The 24,741-nt window shown below is 49.4% G+C and overlaps 1 protein-coding gene across 2 annotated transcripts; it reads right to left on the bottom strand.

The window, feature by feature from the left end:
• Nucleotides 1-799: 799 nt before the first annotated feature.
• On the bottom strand, nt 800-22,814 carry aff1 (AF4/FMR2 family, member 1). Of its 2 annotated transcripts, XM_084693547.1 has the most exons (20): nt 22,609-22,814; nt 21,388-21,485; nt 19,446-19,566; nt 16,551-17,438; nt 9,759-9,800; nt 9,179-9,265; nt 8,915-8,951; nt 7,789-7,834; nt 6,433-6,577; nt 5,270-6,298; nt 4,847-4,968; nt 3,544-3,754; nt 3,029-3,108; nt 2,847-2,910; nt 2,573-2,709; nt 2,347-2,418; nt 2,066-2,159; nt 1,918-1,961; nt 1,527-1,750; nt 800-1,417 (listed from the first exon to the last, which is right to left on the bottom strand). In XM_084693547.1, exons 4-20 carry the CDS (start codon nt 17,397-17,399, stop codon nt 1,293-1,295), a joined length of 3,408 nt encoding a protein of 1,135 aa, XP_084549673.1. In that variant the 5' UTR covers nt 17,400-17,438; nt 19,446-19,566; nt 21,388-21,485; nt 22,609-22,814; the 3' UTR covers nt 800-1,292. The 2 variants fall into 2 exon arrangements, with proteins under 2 accessions (XP_084549673.1, XP_084549672.1); XM_084693546.1 differs by lacking the exon at nt 21,388-21,485.
• Between the last annotated feature and the right edge of the window lie 1,927 nt (nt 22,815-24,741).

Below are 24,741 nucleotides of genomic sequence, written 5' to 3'. Positions count from 1 at the left end.
AGAGTTTACTCTCTGAGTAGATAAACGTGTCATCGATTCACTGGTCGACCTCCGGTCGCGAGACCACTTGGGTTCTTGTCTTATTGTTTAGATAAACCATGATTATTGATTAAAAAAAAGTAAATCAATTCTAATGCTGTAAAAATTGGGCGTCTAACTGTACCCAGTGGACCCTGTACTTGAAGGTATACTCAATCTCTTTTGAAGAGAACGGGGAAAGAAACATTAGTGATTACAGAAGGATAAACATCCTATCTTTTGTCCAAGCGGAGCTCCAGAACAGTCGGGCCGGTGCATTTGGCGAAAGATTCTTTGAACCCTTGCAGATAGATGCGGATAGAAAAGCCAGATAGAGCTGCAGACTATTCTGAGATGGCGTGGGTATACCCTTTTGTTCTCCAGGCATTTCCAGTTGGATGAAGTAAACATTGCCCGTGACCACCCCTCAAATCAAACAAAGTTCATTTCACATCAACGACAATATATTACTCCTACTGATAATAAATGATAACAAAAGTTCATGATAATAAGGCTAATAAATAAGCATCCTGTGTCCCATCATGGTTTCACACAGCACCATAGAAGAAGAGTGGGAAGCTGCTGCCACCACACCAGAGACCAGGCCCTCTTCAGTCAGGTGGAACATGCAAGAACATTGCAGATAAAAATGGAACCCAGCCGACATGATTCCCTTGTTCTACTTGACAGACACGAACGGGCCTTACACCTGACTTTCTCCCTGAACTTTTCGGGAGCACTAGACCTTCCAGACCAGGCCCCGCCCCCCTCCTCCCCCCCCCCCCCCCCTGGATTCTAGAACCGTCCCCGAAAAGGGATGCCTCCAGACTGATGCCCAGGACCAGGCACGGAAGCCAGGGGAGGAAAGAGGACAGGGCGTTCAGGCGGCAGGATAGGATTTGTTGGGTGAACCTTCCATGGGGGGGGATGGACAGAACGACAGAACTCTGCATGTCCGATATAACTGGAACCTACAGTGAAGGGTCCAAGCCGCCGTGAACCTTTCGACCTTGCGCAGAGAGCGGGAGGCTAGGGCAGAAGCTGACAATCGGGCGGGTACGACCGCCGGCGTCCCCCCGCTGTAGAGTGGAGCGCCTCTTCAAACAGGCCGCTTGGAAATCGAGCTGGACTGACGGCGACGACAAAGGGGGAGGGCTTGTCCAGGGCGAGGCTCAGGCAGTGCGAGTGTGTGAGGTTTGGCGGGAAGTGTTCCGAGGGGAGGTGCGCGGGGGGGGGGGGGAGCGTCCGCGGAGGGATGTCTGTGGGAGGCGAGGTCACTGCGTCCCCCGGGTGTCCAGCCGGAGCCAGTGCAGGCCCTGGCGGGTGTAGCGCACCAGCGACACCATGCTGGAGGTCAGGCTCAGGGGGCCCAGGGCCGAGTCCAGCTCCGACAGCACGCCTGAGAGAGAGACCCAAACACGACGGCGTGAGCCAATCAAAATAAACCAACGACATTGTACAAACAAAACCCCCCCAAAAAAGAGGCGTGACGCGGCTACGTTTCTTACCGCTGCCCCTTGGCGCCAGCTCCTGGGCCTGCTCCCAAATGTCGTGGGCGTTGAGGAAGAGGGCCGTGATGTTGACGTAGGAGCACGCCACCTGCTGGATCACCTGGGGGATGGCCACCGTGTTGCTGGACGGCCCCGCCGCCCCGCCGCTGTGGTTGGACCCCGGGCCGGAGCTGCTGGCCGGGGAGGGCATGGGGGACATGGGGGACGGGGCGCCTGTGCCTCTGTGGGTGGGGGGAGGCGGGAGGAGGAAGGAATGGGTTAGATTGGATCCGACTGGGAGCTGGTGTCCTAGACTCGGGGCTGGGTTTTACCAAACGACGCATTGAAGAAGCGCGCTTTTCCCCCGCACTGTGAAGCGCAGCTTGAGGAGGAGGAGGGAGGAACTTACTTTGAGATGCAGGGGGAAGGGGCCTGAGCTGTCTTTGATGAGCTCTGGAGACAGAAAAGTAAACGTGGGTCAAATTCATAAACACTTCCCCCCCCCCAAAGAATGACAACTACAGCTCAAGAACGGTGCGGCGATGCTGAAAAGCTACCTTGAAATGATCGGTGAGGGTCCTAGAATACTTGAGAGCGAGTTCCCGTTTGTAGCGAAACATGGCCATTTGCAAGAGGGACTGGCCTTTCATACTGAGGGGGGACAAGAGGATTAGCGGATTAGAATGGAACGCAAACAAAGAGAGCAATTCAAGACATCCCGTTCGGGCTGCTGCAATACGATGTAAAAAGATGTTAGTTAAAAAAGAGTCACGACTATTTGGCTACATATAAATAGCAGACGTCCTTAGATGTCGAAGCAGATACGGGACGTGCTCACCATAAGACCGTGAAGTCCCTCTCTGTGGAAGGGGCGGAGGGGTCCATGGAGTTCTTCAATTTCATGATGAATCTAAAGTGAGGCGGACGACATGTTTCAAAACCTCATGTTTCAAGGCCGGCTCGCCCCCCCCCCCCCCCTAGTAACAAGCGGAAGTAACTAAAGGTAGCAAGAGTGGGGTTTTTTTTGGGGGGGGGGGGTGGAAGGGCGGCTTTCTTTCTGTCACCTGATCAGATCCAGTGTCTCGGCGAACATGGTGTACGCCGACTTTGGCGTCTGGGGGTCCGTTTCCATGGCGATGCCGCTCTCCACGAAGGACATGGCCGCGTCCAGGTAGTTGAAGGCTTTACCGACCTTGTCAGACTGGAGGGACATTCATTCGTGCCCGCGCACGCACACACACACACACACAAAAGTTAGGTCCGGTGACACCAGGGACAAAAAGGCAGCCAGAGACAAGAGAGAAAGTTCTGGAGATGTGGCCCGAAGCAAACACTGACCGTATCATCCGCTTTGTGCTTCAGCTTTTTGGCTTCCTTCATATGGTGCTCTACTGGGTACTGCCTGAGGGAGGGAGGGAGGGGGGGGGGGGGGCAGTAACCAAGTTAGCAGAGAAGTTTCCAAAGATGAAAGTATACGCCTGGTTCCACTACCACAGATACCGTGGGAGGGGGATTCTCACCTCTCCTCAAACTTGAGCAGAGGCCTGCTGTTCAGCGAGGTGGTTGCTGCCGGCACGACAAAGCTGGTCTTGGGGGCCTTCTGCGAGGGACGACACATTGGGTTAGCAGCTTAGACCTGTGTGGTCCACTGTGGAAGGAGGGTATTCCACCCCCCCACCCCCCTTGGCTCCCTGTGGCTGTGTGATCCCAGTAAATCTAGTGCCCTCACCGGCGCCACCATTATGATCATCAAGCTTACAAACAAGCAGCGTACCGGCAGAGCACAACATTCTCGACGGGACAAAAACGAGAGCCAAACTCGGATCGAACGATGGTTCAAGTATTTCAAAAGTAACCTATGGCATTGGGGGAGCGTGCTACTCAAGCGTTTCGACCAAATCTTTAAAAAGAGCACATCTGGGAAAAAAACAACGACAAAAAAAACATACCGGGTCTATCCAAAACAAAAAAAAATGCTAAACAAGCTGAACACGCGCACGGTCGAGGACGAGGCTGGTGGAGGGGCTGCGTGTACCTTGCCAGTCTTGGAGTGCTCCGTGCGCTTCCCGGAGCTCTTCTTGTGCTTGGCCGGAGGGTTCTTGGCGTGGGGCGCTGGGCCGGGCCCGTCCTCGGCCGAACGCTTCTGCCCCGGAGCCTTGCCGGGGTCCTGGGGGGTGGGGGGCTGCTGCGGGGAGGCCTTCTTCGCCTTCTTCTTCTCCCTCGCCGCTCCGGGAGCGCCGTGGGCCCTGAGGGAGGGGGGCAGACCGAAGGACATGTTACCATTGGGAGGAGAGTGGGGAGTGGGGGGGGGGGAAGGGGGGGCGGCAGCGGCGGAAGACAATAGCTCAGGAACCACGGTCGATGCTTTGGAACTGGTAAAAGGCTTAGAGGGTTGGGGCTGGGAGCACCTCTCTTTTTATTCCCCCCCCTCTCGCTCACATGACCTCAACTCTGAATACTGTGTGTGTGTGTGTGTGTGCGGGGGGGGGGGGGGCTTTCCATTATGTGAGAAACTCTGTTCTCCAGGGCATAAGGGCAGAGAACGTGAAGATACCTTGACTTTGGAAATCACCAAAGTTTTATCCGATTAGGGATGGGAGGCGGTTCAGTCCCCGAGGGAGTCGTCGCTACACTCAAGAGTAGGGGTGTGACGATATGATCAGCTCACCAGATGATACGCAATATTGAGCTCGTGAGAATGAAACCACAATGTTTGAAAAATATTTGGAAAAAAGCTTCCAATGATTTAATATATGACTGGAAAAATTGCCTTTGATTCAACAGATAGTGTCCAAATGCCAGCGCTCTTTGCTCACTTTACCGCCGACGAAGTGGTTGCGATACATTTATTTTAGCGTACAAGAATTTGCACGAACCAGCGTATTTATATTGGTCATTTTTGGTCTTGGGCTATGTTAAACTCTATCTCCACTCTGAAGATTGATAAAACAACCAGAACTAAAACATAGTCACTCCCTTAGTGAAGAGATGGACTCAAACACTTTCTTCAACAATAGTGGTGCAGTCGGTCAATTAAAAAGGCAAATATTTCATTCAATTGAAATATTTGTCCAGATTTGAGCATTAGCAAAACGGGGTGTCAGAATGAACCTGAACGCGTGCGTCGTGTGCGATTCTGGCCAATCCCGAAATAGCTGTGTCATCAGAGCTTGTGCAGTTGGCTCTGGATGAGACAACAATTCCAACCGGCATGCGCCGCTTCAAGTCAGCCCCTATGGGCGCGTCATGAAGCCGAAACACACCTCGTCACACCCTCCCAGGGACACTGGTGTCCGATGGGCACGATAATGTCGACAGTGCGACGTCGGGCTACTTACACTGATTTGACGGAAGTGTGACCTGCTGCGGCGGCGGCTGCTGACGACGACGACGGGGGAATCTTCACCTCCTTCTCCAGCTTAGGCCTCTTCTTCGGTTGGGTTTTGATCTCGCCGCCAGCCTGAAGGACGACAACCTACCGTCAGATGAAGGGACAGGACTACTCGGGAAAGGACTCTTCTTGCCCAATGCGTCATTTACATTTAGTCATTTAGCAGATGCTCTTATCCAGAGCGACTTACAGTAAGTACAGGGTAAGTACATTCCCCCTGAGGCAAGTAGGGTGAAGTGCCTTGCCCAAGGACACAACGTCATTTGGCATGGCGGGGAATTGATCCAGCAACCTTCTGATTACTAGCCCGACTCCCTCACCGCTCAGCCATCTGACTCACTTTACACAACAGGTAGGGCGATCGACTTACCGGCCTCTTTCTGCTGACTTTGGTGGCTATGGGTGCCTTGTTGACGTCCCTCCTCTCTGGCAGGGGTCTCTTCTGCCTGGGTTTGTCCTGGCCCTCTTGGGAAGGCTTGGACGTCTGGGGGACCCTGGTGATGAGGCTCAACTCAATCTTCACCAGCAGGGCTTTGGAGGGGAACTGAGGGCGCTCGGAGGCCTTTGCGGAGGACCCCCGCTTGGACGAGGGCTGGGGGGCTGGCGAGGAGGTAGGGGGGGGCCCCGACGGCTTCTTCTGCCCATTCTGGGGAACGGTCTCGGTGCGTACTTTGCTGCTGGTTTTGGCCGTCTGTGCCAGGTTGGGGGCTGAGGCCGGGGCAGGTGCCGGGGAGGGCTGCTCCACAGGGGCGGGGCTGGGCCCGGGACGGGGGCTGACGGAAGGCCCCCTGTCGGCCTCCCTCTTACAGTCGGGCGCCAGCGTCCCCTTGGGCCCCTGAGAGGCGGCCTCCGCCTTCCGCTTGTCCGAGGAGGAGCGCTTGGCCGACTTCTTGGCGTCCGTCTTCCCCGCGCCGCTCTTGCCGTGCCCCATTTTCGTCTTCACCTTGGGCCTGTCTGTGAACGAGGGGTCTTTGTCCCGGGGGGCCACCTCCACGCTCTCCACCCGCAGGCCCGCCTGAGGCCGCGGGTCGTCGGGGCGGGACGACATGGCAGGTTTGGAGGGGTGCTTGTTGGCCACGGTCTTCCTCTGGCTGCTGGGGTTGTGGGAGGAAGAGGAGGACGACGAGGAGGCAGCGGCGGCGGCGACGGGGGGCTTATGGCGGCCATGTGGGTTGTTGTGGGTGCCCTCGCGCTTGGCCTGGGGCTTGGCCTTATTGTCGCTGAACTCGAGGCCGCGGTCGGCCGCCGCGACCCCTTCCTCCTCCGCCCCGTGGCCCGGGGGCTGCTTGGGGGCGGGGCTGTGGAGGGGGGCCTCCCCCTGGCTCTCTGTGCTGGGGTTCTGCTGGCTCACCCGGATCCAGTTGTTGAGCTGCCAGTTGGTCACCATGGGGCCCTCGGCCTGGACACACAGGGGAAACAAGAAGGAGTTCAAACTGCGCGTGGGCACTGCGACTCGCGGGTGTCCCCCGGACGAGTGGGCGTGCGGGGCGCCGCGTGTGTTACACCCCACCCCGCCCCCCCCCCTCCCGTTACCTTGACCGCAGGCGAGCTGCCGCCGAGGGGGGGCGGGGCCTCCTCGCCTTCGCTGCTCTCGCTGTCCGACTCGGACCCCGAGCTGCTCTCAGAGTCACTGGAGCTGGCCGACTCCACCCCGCTGGAATGTGCTGCTGCTCCCGTACTGCGGGGGGGAAAGGGGAGGGGGGGGGGGGAGTTCAAGAGATGGACGGAGGGAGAAAGAGATGGATGGCGGAGGGGAGGGATGGAGGGCGGGGTCGAGAGAGGGAGAGATAGCAAAGAGGGAGGGAGATGATTCATATTATTAGGGTGTTTATCATTCCTACTACACAGACACCTCATGCGTCTTCGACCTATATGTGAATGTAATGGAACAAACAGGAGTTACTGGGGGGCACATCGGATGGGGCAGCTGTACGCGGTGCTGCCTAGTGCATTGGTGGATTGTGGCACAACCCCCCCCCACCCCCTTCCCCCCCCGACATAACAAATGACGCGACACATGCAAGGACCAGGACTTCAGCTCACGACTTAAGGCTCTTCTAATGCATGCACTGGGCTTCATGAGCGACGACTACCGAAAAAAACGTGGAAGGTAGGTGTTTGGTTCCAACCAGTTCAACACCCCCCCCCCACACACACCTCCACACACCGGCACAAACATAGCCTTGATGAATTATTCAGCATTTTTCCATTTGATTTCAATGATAGAAATCGTTCTGAACCGTTCACCCGCATGTAGGATTGATAGGTTAGATTATTTATTATAGGTTAAGATGGGCTGCTAGGGAAAGAGCGAGGACCGGAGACCAAAGAGTTACAGTGTTCAGGTCCCTGTGTTTGTAAAAAGCCCGCAACTTGAACTAGAGCTAGCTCCGACAGTCTCTGATCTAGACTGTGCCGGTCAACAGTACCACCATCAGAACAGCCGAACACTCGCTTCTCCTCTCCCCCCCCCCCCCCCCCCCCCTCCTCCCCTCTGTAGTAGTGTTCTATTTGAAGGAGCCGAGTGTTATTTCAGATTAGGACGCTGATGCGCGTGTGCGCGCGGCGAGGCTCCTGCAGCGCTACGGTGAGCTCAGACACAGCCCGTCTCTGTTCCACATCCTAAACTGAACCGACGGCCGGGGGGGGGGGGGGTCTTTGACGAGAGCTCGGAGGTCAACTCCCCGCGGAATATTACATCACACACCTCCGGTCGACCGGGCCTTTAAATAGCCAGGGTCGTACCAGCCTAAGCGCTCGCAACACACACACACACACACACTAACCGGTACTACTGTAGGCCGACACACAGGTTCATTTATTGGCATGAAACTTCCTGAGTCTTGATACACAACCTCTGTCGAGAGCTCACAAACACAAAAGACTCACCATGATGAACTCTGTTGAGAAGCCGTTGGAGGCGAGCCATAGGGTTCTGGGTAAAAAGAGAGAGAGAGAGACGGGGGGGGGGGGGGAGAAGCGAGAGAGACGGGGGGGGAAGAAGCGCGAGAGAGAGAGAGAGAGAGAGAGAGAGAGAGAGAGAGAGAGAGAGAGAGAGAGAGAGAGAGAGAGAGAGAGAGAGAGAGAGAGAGAGAGAGAGAGAGAGAGAGAGAGAGAGAGAGAGAGAGAGAGAGAGAGAGAGAGAGAGAGAGAGAGAGAGAGAGAGAGAGATAGAGTATCAACAACACATCAGTGCAACAGTACAGAGAAGATAGGACACCTGGCAGTACAGCTGAGGGCCTATCTGGGAGAGGAAACGTGGGGCCAGCCCTAGGAGCAGGAGGAGGAGGGGGAGGAGGATGATGACAGCTTAGGAGAGGGCCCAGAGGCCGCAGCTGATTGGCTGGAACGGGGGAGCAAGGCAAAGCGGTTTATTATTTCTTGGCCGGGCTGGTTTATAGAGGAGTTGAACAACAAGACTGTGATCAATGTCTTCTTAACAGCGGGAAGGGAGGGAGGAGGGGGAGGGGGGGGGGTGGAAGGGCTCAAGTGTTTTGGGGCAGAGCCCAACAGAGATGAAAAGATGAGGGTGAAGAGTACGAGAAATGGAGTGTGTTGGAAGGGGGGGGGGTGTGTGTGTGGGGGGGGGGAGGGGTGCAGAGAGCAGGTGTGTGAGCGTGTCAATGAAAGAGAAAGGGGAGAGCTCTTCAGTGGGGAAGGAAGTGACCGTTTTCTAAGCGGCCTGCTTTGATGTTTCGACTAGTGGAGGGGGTGGTTTACTCGCTCTCTCTCTCTGTCTCTCCTGAAGCTAATTTGAAGTGACAGAGCAGACTTGTTTTTGTGGCTAGTTAAGAGAGAGAGGGACAGAGAGAGAGAGACAGAGAGAGAGACACCCTGCTGGTATTTACAGCCACAGAAACAGTGCAGCAGGAGGAGCAACAGCATCCACTATGAGGAGCTAATAAAGATTCTCCTCGGAGGTGAAGGGGCTAAAACTTTGAACTTCAGTATACAAACTACTTCTTCTGCCCCCCCCCCCTCCACACACACACACACTACACACACACACACTTACTTTGTCCAGGATATGCTGGTGGAACATGCTGTGCTTCCTGAGTAGACAAAGCAGACAGACCCAGCTTTTAAAAACACACTTCATATGGAATCCACTACCATCAACCAACCGACCAGTCCAGTGGCCCTCGTTTGGCCATGCCTCCTAACACTTATGCTGGTGGACCATGTTACTAGTATGCTCTAAACTCATGGACATGAGAAGGTGATAGAACTAGACAATGGAGCGTGTTGGTGTGTGCTGGGTAGGTGGGAGGACCCTCACCTTGGCAGGGAAGGAGAACTTGGAGGGTTCAGCTGTGCTGGGCGTGTGGATGGCTGTCAGCAGGGGAGGCCATGAATGGGTCATTTCCTGCGAGAGAGAGAGAGAGAGAGAGAGAGAGAGAGAGAGAGAGAGAGAGAGAGAGAGTGAGGGGCAAAAGAACGAAGGAAGGCAAGAGCAAAAGTAGTGTGTGGCAGAGAGAGAATATACAAGAGTGAGAAGAGAGAGAGAGAGACACAAACAGAGACATGTTAGAGGCTTGAATCCTACAAAACAGTGCCCAGTTGGTGGCCTTGTGCAGGAAATGTAGTTCTGAGTACCCTCTCTGGAGAGTGACTAAGAGGGTGGTGGAGGGGGGGGCCAACGACAACTAACGTGATTTACCGCGCACGCTGCGTTCAACAACACCCCCCCCCCCCCCCCTTTCTTCCTGAACGCACGCGAGCGCAGTAAACACGAGCGTGATTCGAACGTAGGAATGTAAAAAATCGCTGTTGATCCCTCTTTAAATCGGCGGCGCCGAGAATGGGGACGGGGACGGGGGGGGAGAAGGCTTGGTACTAGATAGACGACGGCTACTCACCTTCAGAATGTCCTCCACACACTGTACTTCATTTGACAGGGTCTGGAAGGGAGGAGAGGAAGAAACGGGGGTTAGACGGCGCGGCACCAGACCGGGAGGTGGTGGCCCAAGGCTGGTTTAGACTGATTACAACGCAGTCTACAAGGGAACAGGGCTTGGAATGTTGCTCAAACCACAGGAACCATGTGACTTACTGTAACTGACTAACGTCGAACGAGTGTGAACACACACAAACACACACAAACACATTTGCCCTGTCTTGGGCTCAGAGTAGCCTCTTTAAAAGTTGAGTGTGCAACGCGTGTGAGGGGGTAAGTTCGGTAGGAAAAGTACGCGAGTGATTGAGATCAGCGGGCATGAATAAGTGAGTGGGTGGAGGAGCCGAGAGTGTAAAGTGAGTAAGTGAACGATGATGAGTATGCAAAGTTAGTGAGATAAGTTTGAGATTCTAATCCTAACAACCGATTCCACATCTCTGCCTTTGAGGACACAGAACACTGACCCCCGTCTTTGAAAAAAAAAAAAGAATTAAAAAAAAAAAAAAAGAATTAAAAAAAAAAAAAAAAACGGCCCTCTTTGCACCAGGGTGTCAAATCTTGAACAAACATTGCTCCACACACCAGACAACCTGATTAACTCTTCCTATCACAAATTCACCCCTTTTCCCCCAGCTGTGACCACACAACAAACACAGGGGTCGCATAATGGTGGCGCTAATTTAATTGAAGGGGCTTCCAAGTGTTTACTTTGAGTTTGCGTCTGACCCACGACTCGCCCTTGGCAATGCTTACGCAGCAAGACTCACTCAAGAAGTGAAGGGAGGGCGACGAGCCACAGACACAAGACAACCAGTCATTTTGTTACACGCGCTCAGCCAACAGATGAAGATAAAGGAAACGCATACCCGGTGTTTACCGACTGTCTGGGTAAGGGTTCTTTGGGTGAGGAGGCCTCAGTGCATAATATACCACCTTCCTTAATAAGGGCTGCGTATAATTGACCCTTCTAAGGGTAGACATGTTTACATTGCAACGTCGTGGGGGGGGGGCAGAGATTTGTTGACTCTGTGGTTGGTGTTAAAGTGTGCTTGGCATGCGTACAGTATGTGTGCAGGCGTCTGTAGAGAGCGAGGGGGAGAGAGAGACGGAGAGAGAGCGAGGGGGAGAGAGAGAGCAAGGGGAGAGCGAGAGAGAGCGAGAGAGAGAGAGAGAGAGAGAGGAGAAAGAGCAAGAGAAAGCGAGCGCAGAATAAGGTGTTTATCTGTCTGCTGGGGGAACAATGCCTTGTGCTTTAAGTGCAAACAGAGGAGAGCCACTTAATACTTAACTGACAAGGCCATTAGTTGAAGAGAGGGTCCCCAAGAATAATTATTTATAATCACACAGGAGACAAGAGGGCTGACAAGTAGCTCTGGCTACTGTTCAGATAGGACAGCTTGGGGTTGTGGGGGAGGACTGAGGGGACTGGACCAAAACAAAACAAGTGAATCATCAGACTTTGGTTATGGTACCGAGTAAGCATTTATAACAGACAAGGACGCAGTTACTTTAAACAATATAGCCTAGTAAATAAAAGGGACTCAATGTCCCTGTTTGACACCGTGTTCATTAGCCGAGTTTCCACTGCAGAAACTTTCCCTAGAAATCACTGCATTTCGACCGCTGAAACCAGTCTAAATAGAGTTCTGTGAGCAAAAAGCAGCAACCAAGTCCCTGTTCTGGGGGTAGTACTTTCCAGAATACAAGAACTTTAGGGGTGGGACTTGCAGCACTGAAAAATATTAAAACTTCACAAGTTAGTATTGCATACGAGTTTCTAAAAACAAGTTTTATTTGTGTCGCCTATAGAGGCTTATACTGTAGAGATATTAAATTAATCGAATAATCAATGCATCGTTAAGGTGAGATATGGAACTTCATTTTGGATTTTACCAACAGGCTGGGAAGCACAAACTGGATATATCGCATGCGATATGGAAAGCCTGTCACACCAAAATTAAATATTTTGGGAACAATACCAACTTTAGGAATAACGTTAGCCGTTTCCATCCTGAGTTGCTAGCAACAACACCGGCCGCGGAAAACGCTAACTCTGGGCCAGCAACTCCAAGGATTGATTCAACTCTGTTTTCAATACTGCTAATAATGCTGTCTGTTGTGTTCAGACTCTTTTTGGATGAAAATATAACTGTTGGAGCCAAAACTATGATTATTATGATTTCAATGTTAAACCTTTTGCCTTTATGAAATTGTTATGAATTGTGCATGTTAGTCGGTCTTTAAGCGTGGCATGTCCTCACAGCGTTTTGTCAATAATTACTATAGAAATAAGTAATATAGAAAACGGTATTATATTGAACTATACAGTATCTTAATGCATTCTGTCAAGTCAAATATCCTATATGGCTTTAATAGAAAAATGAATTTATCGCATCATGATGCATTGAGTAATGGAATCGCTGACATGATAATCGTAATCGAAAAATCAGTGTCAAACCACACCTCTATTATACGGTGCGTCAGCAGATGAATTTGCCTAATCTTCTATGCAAAGTTCCTGCAGTGGAAAAGCAGTTAACAATTTGTTGAAGGGACCTTGGCCGCGTTTCACAGATTTGTTAAGAAGCTCTTTTGGTGCGTTTACACTGTAGCGACGCGATGCGGGCGACAACATGTTTTCCATTCATTTTCAATGGAGCCAGGCGAATCGCTTGAGGGGTGCATTGTGGGTAGCGACGCAATCGAATTGAGATTTTCTTAACTTTATGCAAATGAGGGGCGATTTTTGGACAATCTGAGTGTTTTCTTGTTTCTCGTAACATAGCAACCATGGTAAACATTTGTAGCTTTCAGTTAAGATGGAGGAGAAACTAATCGCCTGTGTGGCTGCATATCCAGTCCTGTACGATACGTCCCTGTATTTGTACAAATACATTAATAAAAAGAATGAGGCCTGAAATTGCCAGGGCGGGCTTTATACGATGATGGACAGATGATCAACAGTAACGTAATCAACAACGTCACGAAAGAGCCCTTGGGTTGAATTCGTTTTCAACAAACAACATATTACGTTGCTCTGATTGGTTGTAGGTCTTTTTAATTGAGCGAAGAGGCATTCGTTTTACAAGTTCGGTTGAAACACGCCCCGTAGTCACAGCCCAACGGAGAGTTTTCAGACTCATATTCTGGCTAGAATTATGAGTATGACAACGTCAGGCTAGAGACTTTGAGTAATATAATAAAACGTTTTTTTTTTTTTTTTTACACATGTCAACGTGTATGTCTATTAAACAGTTTAGTATTTTGTATACAAGTTGTATTTTGATCGATGTTGCTAAACCCAAGTCTGCACACTTGGCCATGACAACTACAACAGTGACTTTACAACTCTGTATTAACTTTTCTAACACGCCCCCGAGCGTGGTGAACTGTGGGAAGGCGAGCGATGGCTAGCGATTTGCATCGCTGCCTTCCCACAATGCCCTACGCGAGCGTCAACGCCTGGTTTAATTGAAAATGAATTGGAAGCCGACGCCCCGCTCCGCTGCAGTGTGAACGCACTGCGTAACGAATCTGGGAAACGCAGCCCTTATTAGTTCCTTAAAAAGTTGTTCTGGGGAGTACAAGTTCCGGGAACTTGCAGAGGAAACGTGTCTATTGTAATGAAGGAGAACTTTGGTTCCAAGTAAACCAAAGACACCCCAATATAGCTAGACTCACCGGAACCTCTTTTCCTGGCAACAGCATGCTGTCTAGATCTAGTGATTAACCTACTGCTACTCTTAACTCTCTCCCTCTCTCTCCCCCCCTCTTAACTCTCTCCCCCCCCTCCCCGCCCCCACTGTCTCTGTGTGTGTAGATGATTCATCGCCACTGCCGAGGCTTGGACAACACGCCCTTTCCTAAGTGCCGTACTACAACCTGGCTCACTCTATTGCCCAACAACATTCCAGAGAGTGAACGAGTCGGTCGCCTCCACTGTGGGAGATGTGCTTTAGAGGGCTGTCCTTGTACACTGTGTGTCTCCAAACAGGAACGTGCCCTGGTTCGTTACAGGTTCCCACACGAAACATAAACTCGGCACAACCCCTTCAACAGCACATGGCCTTCCCCCGAAAAGCATGCAAAAGTGACATGGTTATCCTAAATGTGAGAGAGAGGGGAAGAAGTACGCCAAGTTAAGGTATATTTACCTTGAGTTGACCTGCCTCAGGCTACGGCGGCCATATTGGATTGCTACTACAGCCAACGTCTCCTTTTTCCACCTCTTGAGTGTCTGTGTTTACAGGTACTGGCGTGCCGGCCATCACAGTGTGTGAGGGCGTTTCAGTCAAGTGCAAATACCACACAAACACACACCAGTTCCTTGGGAGGTAAAACGTCATACTGCTCCTGCTGCAACAGTCTCCTCCCTGACCTAAGGGCTCAGATCAGCTTTTTTTTTTTCTTTTTCTTTTTTTTTACAGCTCGGAGTCAGACAAATGAATGACAGCATCTACGAAGCCTTTCTCATCTAAACTAGGACCCTCCACCAGCACAATCATAAATCTTCATATCAGATGGGACAAAGTGCCTGTCACGTTTCGGGTCACATTTCAGGCATGTTTAGCCAACAGTTGAGGGTGGGAGGGGAGGGGAGGGGGGGGCCTGGACAGGTCACCTCTACCCTCTGCAACAGGTCCTCTCACAGCTCCTGGGGGTCCCTTGCTTAGGGGCCAGTCACCTGAGAGGCGACCCTGCTCCAGTCCACCATGTCACAGGGGGATTTAAACCTTGCACTGTCGTAGGAGAGCCCGAGGAGAGATTACAGCGGCGAGAGGTGGATAAGGATAGACATGCACAGGAGCCAAACCGAGGGCCGGGACAACACTGTTTAAAGATCTAGTCAGCATATCACAGATCTGCTATGGGCCACGCCAATACTACCGTCCTCCCCGCGTCACAACATTCCTCAAGGATTATGCAACAACATTCAGCGCTCTGCCGACTGACAAACAGGACTCCGGTGAAGGGGCCATCGAACAAAATGGCAAAATCCCTGCCTCGCCGATATGTTGACATCGCAGCATTTAGGTTTTAACATCTTTACTCGCGGCTCCATCTTGAAAACTAACGAGAGAGGAAGAGACATTCGTCATCCTTGTAACCCTGGGAAGCAAGCATGCGTAAAACAGGTTGCGTGGTGGATGGGTGGGGGGGTTGGGTGAGTCACTGCACAGCTATCCTGTGCTGGATTAGCCCCAGTGTTGAAAACGCTTGCGTATTCAGCACTGCTGCTACAGGGAGTGGGGGGGGCATGCGTGAGTGTGTTTCGGGAGGTGGGCAACGTGTGCCAGTCCGTCCCCCGTCCCCCCCAACACTGAGGGACAGTTTGCAGGTGCAGTGTGTGTGTGTATAGGAACAGGGGGGTGGGAGATCAGTCAAATTCCTCATAACACAGCATGCCTTTTTTTTTTTCTTTTTTTTTTTCATACATCTGGACAAGCAGACATGTAGATATAGCCTGGCTGCCAGCCCAACTTAGCCCCACCCACAAAAACACTTGGTCGGGAAGTTGGGTCTGGGGGGGGGGCGCGTTTGGGGGAAAACTATGTCCGAACAGGAGCTGTTCGGACCAATGAAATTGTCAGGTCAGGCTTTACACGATGATGGACAGATGATGAACAGTAACGTAATCTACCACGTCACCAAAGAGCGCTTTAGTTGAATTCGTTTTCAACAAACAACATATTACGTTGCTCTGATTGGTTGTAGGTCTATCCAATTGAGCGAAGAGGTATTTGTTTTATGAGTTCGGTTGAAACACGCCCCATACTCACAGCCCAACGGAGAGTTCTCAGACTCATTCTGACTAGAATTATGAGTATGACAACCTCAGCCTCATGTAGATTAGTCAAACTATGAGAAACAGCATCATCAGCTGTGGACTAGAACGGCCATCTAGCATCATCAAGCTGTCACCGCAGGAAAACTACCCTGGGGCATATTGGCTTCATAGGACTTTCAGGTTCTAAGAAGGCATCCCAACAAGCAATATATTCAGATCTGCCATGGATAGAAGGGGGACTACTTGAGGTGCTTAGAGGGAAATTAATTTCCCCAGTGCCGGCCAATCCAAACTAAGAAGAAGCAAAAGGGAAGGTTGTGCAATGGTTTGGTTTGAAAACACCACCAGGCTAAGATAGGTGAACCTCAATAGGTCGATTATATACATCCCAAATACATTCAAATTGTTGCCTAGCTAGGATAAAAGAACGATAAAATGGAGACAAAGACTAGGGCATGCAAATCTGGCGATTGCCATTCCATCATTTTGCATGTACACAAATATCAAGTTCACCAACTAGGCTACTATTCAGTAACAGCACAAAAAGTGGGCCAACCTTATTTCTTACCAAAACAAGATGACGGACCGCAACAAGTTTTATATTAACCCGTGAGCAAGATATGACTAACAGTTACCTTCAAGCGGAGTTCAAGGTATGATAGAGATGTTACATAATGCTTCTTTTTGCTGAACAACTCTTAGCGATAGATCTAAAGTCCACCATCCCAGTCTGTTCAAACTCAATCTGCTTCACTTGTGTGTTCAGTGTGACTGATGCAAACTCCTAGTTCTCGCACAGACTAGTGGCAAAACAAGGCCTGAAATTGACACATTTCAAGTATTTTTCCCACTTTCAAAGACATTGGACAAATGCACAAGACAGAAAAAGAGCACACATTGAAACCAACATCAACAGATAGTTTCAGACCACGACTAGGCCCCTATGGCCCGGAAACTCTCCATTACCTCTATAGACTGCGATGGGATCTTCAGTTTGGACAGGCTGGGCTTGCTGGTCTTCAACTCAGGCAAAGGTTCGTAGGGCTGACCGTGAAAGCCTTCGGGAGAGGTCTTCAGGTCCGGCGACTCGTTCACCACCTGATCCTGCCCGTCCATGGGCCTGACATAAGCAGTGGGCTTCGGGGGCATGACCAGGTTCGGTTGCTTGGAGGCCAGCGGTGGAGGAAAGGTCTGTGAAGGAAGCACGGTGCCCTTGTTGGCCTGGGGTGGAGGAGGAGGAGCAGTGTCTCTCTGAGGATCCAAGGGGGACAGCTTCATGGCGCTGCCGGGGGACTCTGGGTGCCCGGCAAACCCCTGATGCCTCTCGGGGGTGTCCTTGTCGTCGGTGTCCTGGGGCTCCGAGTCGCTGGGGTCACTGGAATGTAGGGGGGAGAGGGGCTCGGCCGGGGGGGAGAAGGCGGACAGCACCGGAGGTAGGCTGGTGCACTCCCTGAGGTCGACCCAGGCTTCCCCCTTCCTCGGGTGGGGGTTTGGGGGGCTGCCCTGGCTGTGGCCGAGGGAGGGTTGTGAATATCGGGGGGAGGGGCCATAGGGTTCAGGGACAGGAAGCTTCTTCAGTGACTGAGGAGAGTGGCTGCTACTGGGGTTACTGCTGCTGCTACCGCTGAGGCCCGACCCATACTGGGAAGGGTTCTGGCCCTGGAATGGAGGCTTAGCTTTGTCTGTGTGAGCAGGTCGGACGTGTGGGGACCGTCCAAACATGACATGAGAGGAGGAAGAGGAGGAGGAGGGGTCCTTGGTGAAGTTGTCCAAACACGGTTGGGGGTTATTCACGTCCTCGTAACTACCAAGCATCCTTTGGATGCGACTGGACAGCTCATCTCCTTTGTTTGTCTAAAAAAAAGAGAAGAAAAAGTTACTGAAATTCTGTATTGTTGTAAAAGACTGAACACAGTGTCAAATGTTTTTTTCCACAAAGTAGGTGGCCTCACAAAACTGGGAAGCCATAAGCCATCAAAACACTAAAAGTCGACCTATGGACAAACCCAAAAGTAGCTCAAACCTTTGAGGATTCTTAAGATATTCAAATGGCTTATTTATCAAAACCAAAAGATATAATTGGCAATTCCACACATAATAAAACAAGCAGGGCTGTGTTTCCAAGATGATATCAGACCTACCTCAAAAAGATCAACTAATCAAGTGTAGGTCTATCAATGCCCTTTGTGTCTTTGTACATGTACACCAGAGACATCAATGATGACCAGCTGTTTGTGACAGCCAGTCAACGTGACCTTTGAAGTAACGAACAGGAAGAACCCAATGTTCTCTCTCACAGTAACCCCCTTCGGTTTTGGAGCTAATCACTGTGCATGTCCACGGAATCTTCCGAAAAGGCACAACATTTTTTTAGGAAGGGGGGGGCGGGGAGAGCGAGAGTTCTTAATTTAGATCATCTCCTCAGGAAGCCAGACTCTGAGAACTCAAGGAGCATCAGACCCTTCTTGCGAAACAAGATTGAGGAGAAACCTTGGAGACTGGGGGCAGACAGCCGAAAATACTACTTATGTCAACAACAAAAAAAGAAAAAGAGAAGAAGAAAAAAAAATGCTGCCTGCTGGAGCTTTGTTTCCAGATCACTTCAACGAGCCTATCTGCCCCTCCACATCTAACCAGCCAATCCTTTACCAGAGTGGCACTTTACAATGGCTGTCTCCGACAGGGCCTGCTGTGGTTGCCCCTCTGGTCAATACAGCCACACAGTGGCTTTGTGATTTCGAGGTGGTTACTCCACCAATGGTAGCAACGTCCGCCCACCCCCCCCCCCATCTAATCCTGGCATAGCCCTGACAGCTCAGTTACCTGGAGCATTCACCTGGAGAGCTCTGCACTGCACGCAGGCCCAGCTGACGGAAGCACAAAAGATCTGCAGGGACAAGCCAAGCTGAAACAACAGCAACTACAAGGCGGCTTTTGAAGTGGCTTTGGGTGGAGCCAAATTCATTACAGCAGTCGGCCTTGGAAACAAGGAGTAATTCGATCTGGCAGATCAAGGGGAAATGCCACCTCTCGTTTACTGGCGCAAACAAATCAATCAACTCAAGCCAAGTATCAATGGATAGGGATTGAGAGGAGGACTACCCTATCCTACTGGAGGGGCGAACGAGAGGAAATTCCGAATGCAGCGGAGAGAGTCAGCGAGAAACTGAAAGAACGACGCAAAAGCAGGGTGAACTTGAGGAAGACAAGGAGGAACTCCCCAGGCTAGTATAGCAAGCCCAAAAAAATAAAAATAATTAAATAAAAATACTTCCTGTATGGAAGTCTGGATGTGTTAGTAAACATAGCCCGGCCCCTTGGCTGTACATGACCCACTGGGCTCAGCTTAGCTCAGCGGCAGACAAAAGAAATAAATAGTCTCGCCACAAGTTATTTTAAGGACAGCCTCTCTCCTGTTTTCCAGGGAAGCCTAATTAAGTGCGTGTTCTCCAAATAACAGTGTGACAGTGCTGACAAGCGTTGGGCAAGGGGGAGAGTGGAGGGTTGCCCGTTTGTAGGTTTACAGGGTGCTTTTCAGCCTTCACTTGCACTGTGGTTATGCAACAAGAACGTGAAACTGTAGCTTGGTCGAAACACACAGAGACAGGCGTAGACAGGTCACCACTCCCACTGCAACCTGTTGCCAGGACAACACAGGAGTTTCTCAGGTGTTTGTTTCTAATGACAGCTGGGACTAGGCAGACACGCACTCATGAGGGGCAGAGAGCAATTGAGAAAGTACCCCCCCCCCCCAAAAAAAAAAGAAAAATCATGCTCATCAGGAGCCAGTGTGCTAAGCACGCATATCCTGTTTACAAAAACAACAACAGAAGCATAGGACAAAACTAGGTAAAAACTCACTTTGTAGGGTTCCCCAAAGAGAGGAACATTCTCCTGGCTGAACTCCTTTTCCTGGAGCGATTCCTGGTTTCTCCTTTCCCACTCTCGGATCCGAAGGAGGTTCCTCTCTTCATTGTACAAGCTGCGTACAAGAACATAGATACAGAGTTCAGGCCCATAAGAAGTATCCAACCGATTTAAGGTAAGTTGGATCAATTACAAAACGTAATTGCATGGGGATGCTGGGAAAAAAAGAAGTCCAACACCAGCTTCGGTCAAAAAAAAGAAAAAAACAAAAAGATGTACACTTCGATGCTAAATTAAGTCATTTGTCATTACCCTGCAGGCCAAGAAAGCGATAGCTACACCAAAGGGAGCACTGCCCATCTTTAGGGAGAAGAGTGTGTCCTGGGTTGATCGTAGACAGACAAGCTCAATTATAGACATGACAGACAAGACTCCTTTGGGTTTGTCCCCAACACAACAATCACATCTGTTCCAAACACTCCCCATGGAATACCCCCCAGGTAAATGCAAAATGGGTAAATAAACAACTGCTTATGGCTACGCTTAAGTCAGTTTTCCATAAAGGAACCCAGGCTTGCATGACTATTTTAGTTTTGCACTGACTATTGTCTGTTTTGGAGAGAGCGGGTAACTTTGTTCTAGCACTCTGTCGACAATAGCTTGCAATATCGGTGACTAATCCAATATTGATGCTTTCATGACGAGTATGACAACAAGTATGTGCGGTGGTGGCCTAGTGGCCCCTTACAATGTTGCACAACGGAACATTATTAGTTATTAGTCTCATGTCATGTGTGTCATTTAGTTCCGATGACAGCACACAAGCAAAGGGTAGACAGGCCCAGAAACAATCTCTATTCCAATAGACAATTACGTGAGCTGAACAAAGGGCACATTTCATGTCAACAATTGACCAAAGCTTTCCAGGCACTCCTAACTCCAAACTATCCAGGTCCTAGATTGAGATCTTAAATGTGTTCCTCTTAACATGCAGAACAATAATCTGCTGTTAGACATCCCATGTGTAGGTCCTACGTGCCATGTGATGATCTTTGTCAGTGCAAATGATTTACATGTTGTCATTTAGCAGCCGCTCTTATCCAGAGCGACTTACAGTAAATACAGGGACATTCTCCCCGAGTAGGGTGAAGTGCCTTGCCCAAGGGCACAACGTCATTTGGCACGGCCATGGATTGAACTAACAACCTTCTGATTAGTACCCCCACTCTCTAACCGCTCAGCCATCTGACCCCCCCCGTTTACAACTGTAGCCAAACTTTCACTGTGACCAGTGTAGGAGATTCCTTCCTCATCACACTCCTTTAATCATGCTCTTGTAATAAGCCAGGCCAACCAAACAGGTTGACTGCCGGACCCTGCTCTGTCACATGGTCAAATCTACAGAGGGAGAAAGGATGGGTGGATGGGTGAGTGAGTGAATGTTAATATAAAACGGCCCAGTGGCCAGATCAGAAGTTTAAAACTTGTCTTAAGGTAGACCAACAAGCCTATAAAAGAGTTTAATTCCTACCAAGAACCGAATCTGGAGAAGTGTCAACAGAAACACATATTTCTGAAGGAAGATAATTACATAACTGGGGGTGGGGTGAGGGGGGGGTTCTTATGGGGTATCTATGCCAAAGATATATTTTTGTCAACTGCAGAAAGCCTCACCATTTCAAAAAGAATGCAAGTTCTGCATATTTGAAAAGTGGCCAATTACTGTCCCAAGAAAAGTGGGCCAGATCCTAGGCTGAAATAAAATCTGGGAAATTGCAACAACTAGGTAATCCTTAATAAACCATGTCAGTCCATACCTCACATCTATATTCAAATTCCTGCAAACCACAAAGGTCAGTTGAGGGCAGGCTTTGGGCTTTTTTATGGAGAGGCAGGGCTAGGCTGGCCTGTAGCAAGCAAGTTGCGATGCACTGACCTCAACCAAAAGATAGGCTTGAGTGGGGGAGGGGCCAGACTCTAGAAGGCTGCAGTCCCATTCTCTCAACACATTCTGCACTCTTTTCTTCGTTCTCCCTAATGCATAGAAGCAGAGGATTTAAGTCAACATGGAGCCTTTAAAGGAGGCTGTTGCTAACCAAATCCATAAAGAGCATAACTGGCAGACTTAGCATCCAATGAGGACAGAAGAGAATCCAGGAAGTCAATGCTGCAGTCAAGAAGTCCTTCTTACAGTCAAACTTCAATCCTATTCACACATCTGTTATAGTAACACAAAATGGTTGTAAACAGACTGATAAGAGCTCGTCTCCCTGCAATAGGCTAGCTGGAAGGCCTTTCAAAACCAGGCTTCACAAGAGTAGGGACCAGTGGCAGAATGCTCAGGGCCTGAAGGCTTCTATATCTTTGATTGCAGATTTGCTACAGCTAGGATATTTGAGCAATACAACCCCGGTGGATTCCATTCCTTTTCATTCTTTAACACAATAACTTTTTTTTCTCAAATGAACGCATGGTGTTGAAGTATACTTAAGTACAGACTGCATGGACTTTTTGCCTTTAAGATAAAAACACACGGATAAAACAAATATACTTGCAAGATCATTTGAAAAAGCCAACTTTAAAAAGGTAATGACCATGATAAGGAGTGGTTTCTTAAACAATTATCAACATTAAGATATACAAGAAAAGCAGGCCAGCTGGCCATCTAATAGCCTTTTGTAAACAAAAAGTGCGCATCAAATCTATCAGAATATACCCGAAGAACAAATATAAACATGGTTCAGTAAATTGCGAAGACATCGTCAAAGTTTAGATCTGTAAGATCAGCTGTAGCCCCGTATTGCTAACACTGTTGTTACCACGGCCAGCTCACGAAATCACACCACGACACAGCAGCAGCTGTGGCTGTGGGAGTGAGCTCAAGCTAGTTCCAGCTGATTCCACCTTCTTCGACTTGCTTGGTGAAAGCAAAGCTATGGCTAACTAGCAGTCGTTGACACACTTTTCCCTTTAAAGCTCTGACAAACTGTGACGAACCAATCTGAAATGATTTACCAAACACAGCTTCATGTCACTTATCAAGTTGCAAGTCAGAATGTAACTTTTCGCGAGGCTATTTAACATTAGCTACATGCTGTCAATTGATTGGTTAGCCTGCGTTGGCTCAAGCTAAGCTGCTATTTCGCTGTCTGCTTACCTTGACTGAGATGCCATAGTGCGCCTCATAAAGCAAATTTCAAGTTGCTTGCCATGTGTTTATGACAATCCGAAACAGGATAGTTGCCCCTATTGATCACATTGTTTACCGGTGAAATGCCATCGAGTTTTTAAAATGAAATAGCTGTCAATACATTGTTCTTTCATAGTTCACTGCTAGTATTAGTGCGTTCAGGGTCTTGTCTCGCAGCCTACTGGATTGTTCTACTCCGTGCACTCACCCGGGGGATCCAGCTGAGTGTGATAGGCTCATTCTCGCACACACTCCAAAGTAACGCGTAGAAAGCCAATGAATATATGTTCCACGTACCTACATTGCACATCCAGTTCTTCTTTGATTAGGCATATAGTTCCCCAAAATAAATTTCAATCGGTTTCATGTCATAGATTTTAACGAAAGTTTAGATTCAACCCCCGAGAGCTCGACATGGTACAGCCACATCGATCCTTTTTTGGACATGTTTTTCTACACAAACTGGTGCAAGGGATATTATAGAAAAGTTTTTACTCGTTGTTTTATCAATCACTTTCCTTTGCTTAGGGCCTAATTACTCTAAGAGTCATCACTAATCACAGTCACTTTTATGTAGCCAATAATTATTGTGCAAGCAAGTAATTTTGTATAGCCTAATGTTCAAATTACTTTATGTTGCACTTAAGATCAAGATTGAAGACTTCTGTCATCTACTGGTTTTCTAATGACAACAATGTCAAGGTTTGGGTACTTATGGAGGAGAACGTCTGGAAAACAGTGGATTAGGTGCAACTAGGCCTTAGAAAACGAGACAGTGATGGGCTATGATTCCAAGGATCACCATTCCACACCCTAACACTCCAGTGTCACTCCAAATATCAATAATTAAAATACTGAGATATGCTCATTCTCACACATTAAGACGCTACTGTTTAGTCTTAACTCAATAACATTTTAAGCAGCCTGTTATATCAGGCTTCTGTCATTCATCGGCACAAATACAGGGGCATTGATTTTTCTATTTTATTTAATGCAAACACCCCATTTTGTAATATATTTTGTATGGTTGGCTTTAGTCTAGATGTAAACTCACAAATATAATGCTGTGGTGTGGTGAGACATGAAACTGATAAGAATGTGGTGATAATGGTCCAAAGTCTCACTCACCTTCTCTTTCACATGCACACTACACACACGTGCATGCACGCACGCACAAACACAGACCTGAATTGCTCTACAGATGTACTGTAGCCACCCCACACTTCCCTATGTAAATGGGAGCAGTACAATATCGTTTGCACTAGATGTCTCTGTGGTAACACGTGCAAAGCCTTTTTTTACACAGTTGCTGTTTTGGTCATGTGATGCAGCCAGGCTACCGTGTTGAAAGCCCTTAAGCCTCATCTCTCCTCGCCTCCTGCAGTGGAGACGCAGAAATCCCTGACCCCCGGTGCCAGCCCTGCACATGATTCCGTAGTCTAAAAGCTGACTGTCCAAGACATAGTCCAGCATGTGGAACAACATTCTGGTCATCATGTACATTACAAGTTGTACATATAACTATGGAAACTGCAATTACATTGATACTAAACATAATTTAGTGCACTGAGCGTCGAAACAGTATATTTGATCCAAAAGTCATTTAACCATGTACTGTTCTCGATCCATATTTACTTCCCTGTGATCGGCTATGCAAATATTATGTTTAGATTACACTGTAGTGAGCCCGAATGGGTGTGGGAGAGAAAGAGAGGTAGGAAGGGGGTACACATTTGCACTTCTTGCCTGTAGAGAGTACTAATTGCCCCTCCCTTTTCCAAAGCTCTATGGAGGCCAGGTTTCGCTGTCTCATTGGCTCCCTATAGTTTCATGCTACATTTCCATCAGTCTCTCTCTATTGAGGATGCTTGTGGGGGAAGGGGTCAGGGAACCTCTGATGGGATGGGGGTGTGAGGGGATCTCAGCAGAAGCTTATTCAGACCTGGGCCACTCTGTTTATTTTCAAGGGGACGCTGGCCATGTGCTACAATGGTAGTTTTGTCTTAGTGTCTCATGTAGGAGCTTTATCACTAATCAGTGTGACAACTCTGGAATGCAAGACAAAGTTAGTACATTTCCAAAGGCAGACAGTGAATCCGG

Source organism: Hypomesus nipponensis, chromosome 27 (genome assembly GCF_054491055.1).
Source record: "Hypomesus nipponensis isolate SF chromosome 27, ASM5449105v1, whole genome shotgun sequence".
In the NCBI taxonomy this organism is placed as follows: Eukaryota; Metazoa; Chordata; class Actinopteri; order Osmeriformes; family Osmeridae; genus Hypomesus; species Hypomesus nipponensis.
This window is presented reverse-complemented; position numbering and strand designations above follow the sequence as displayed.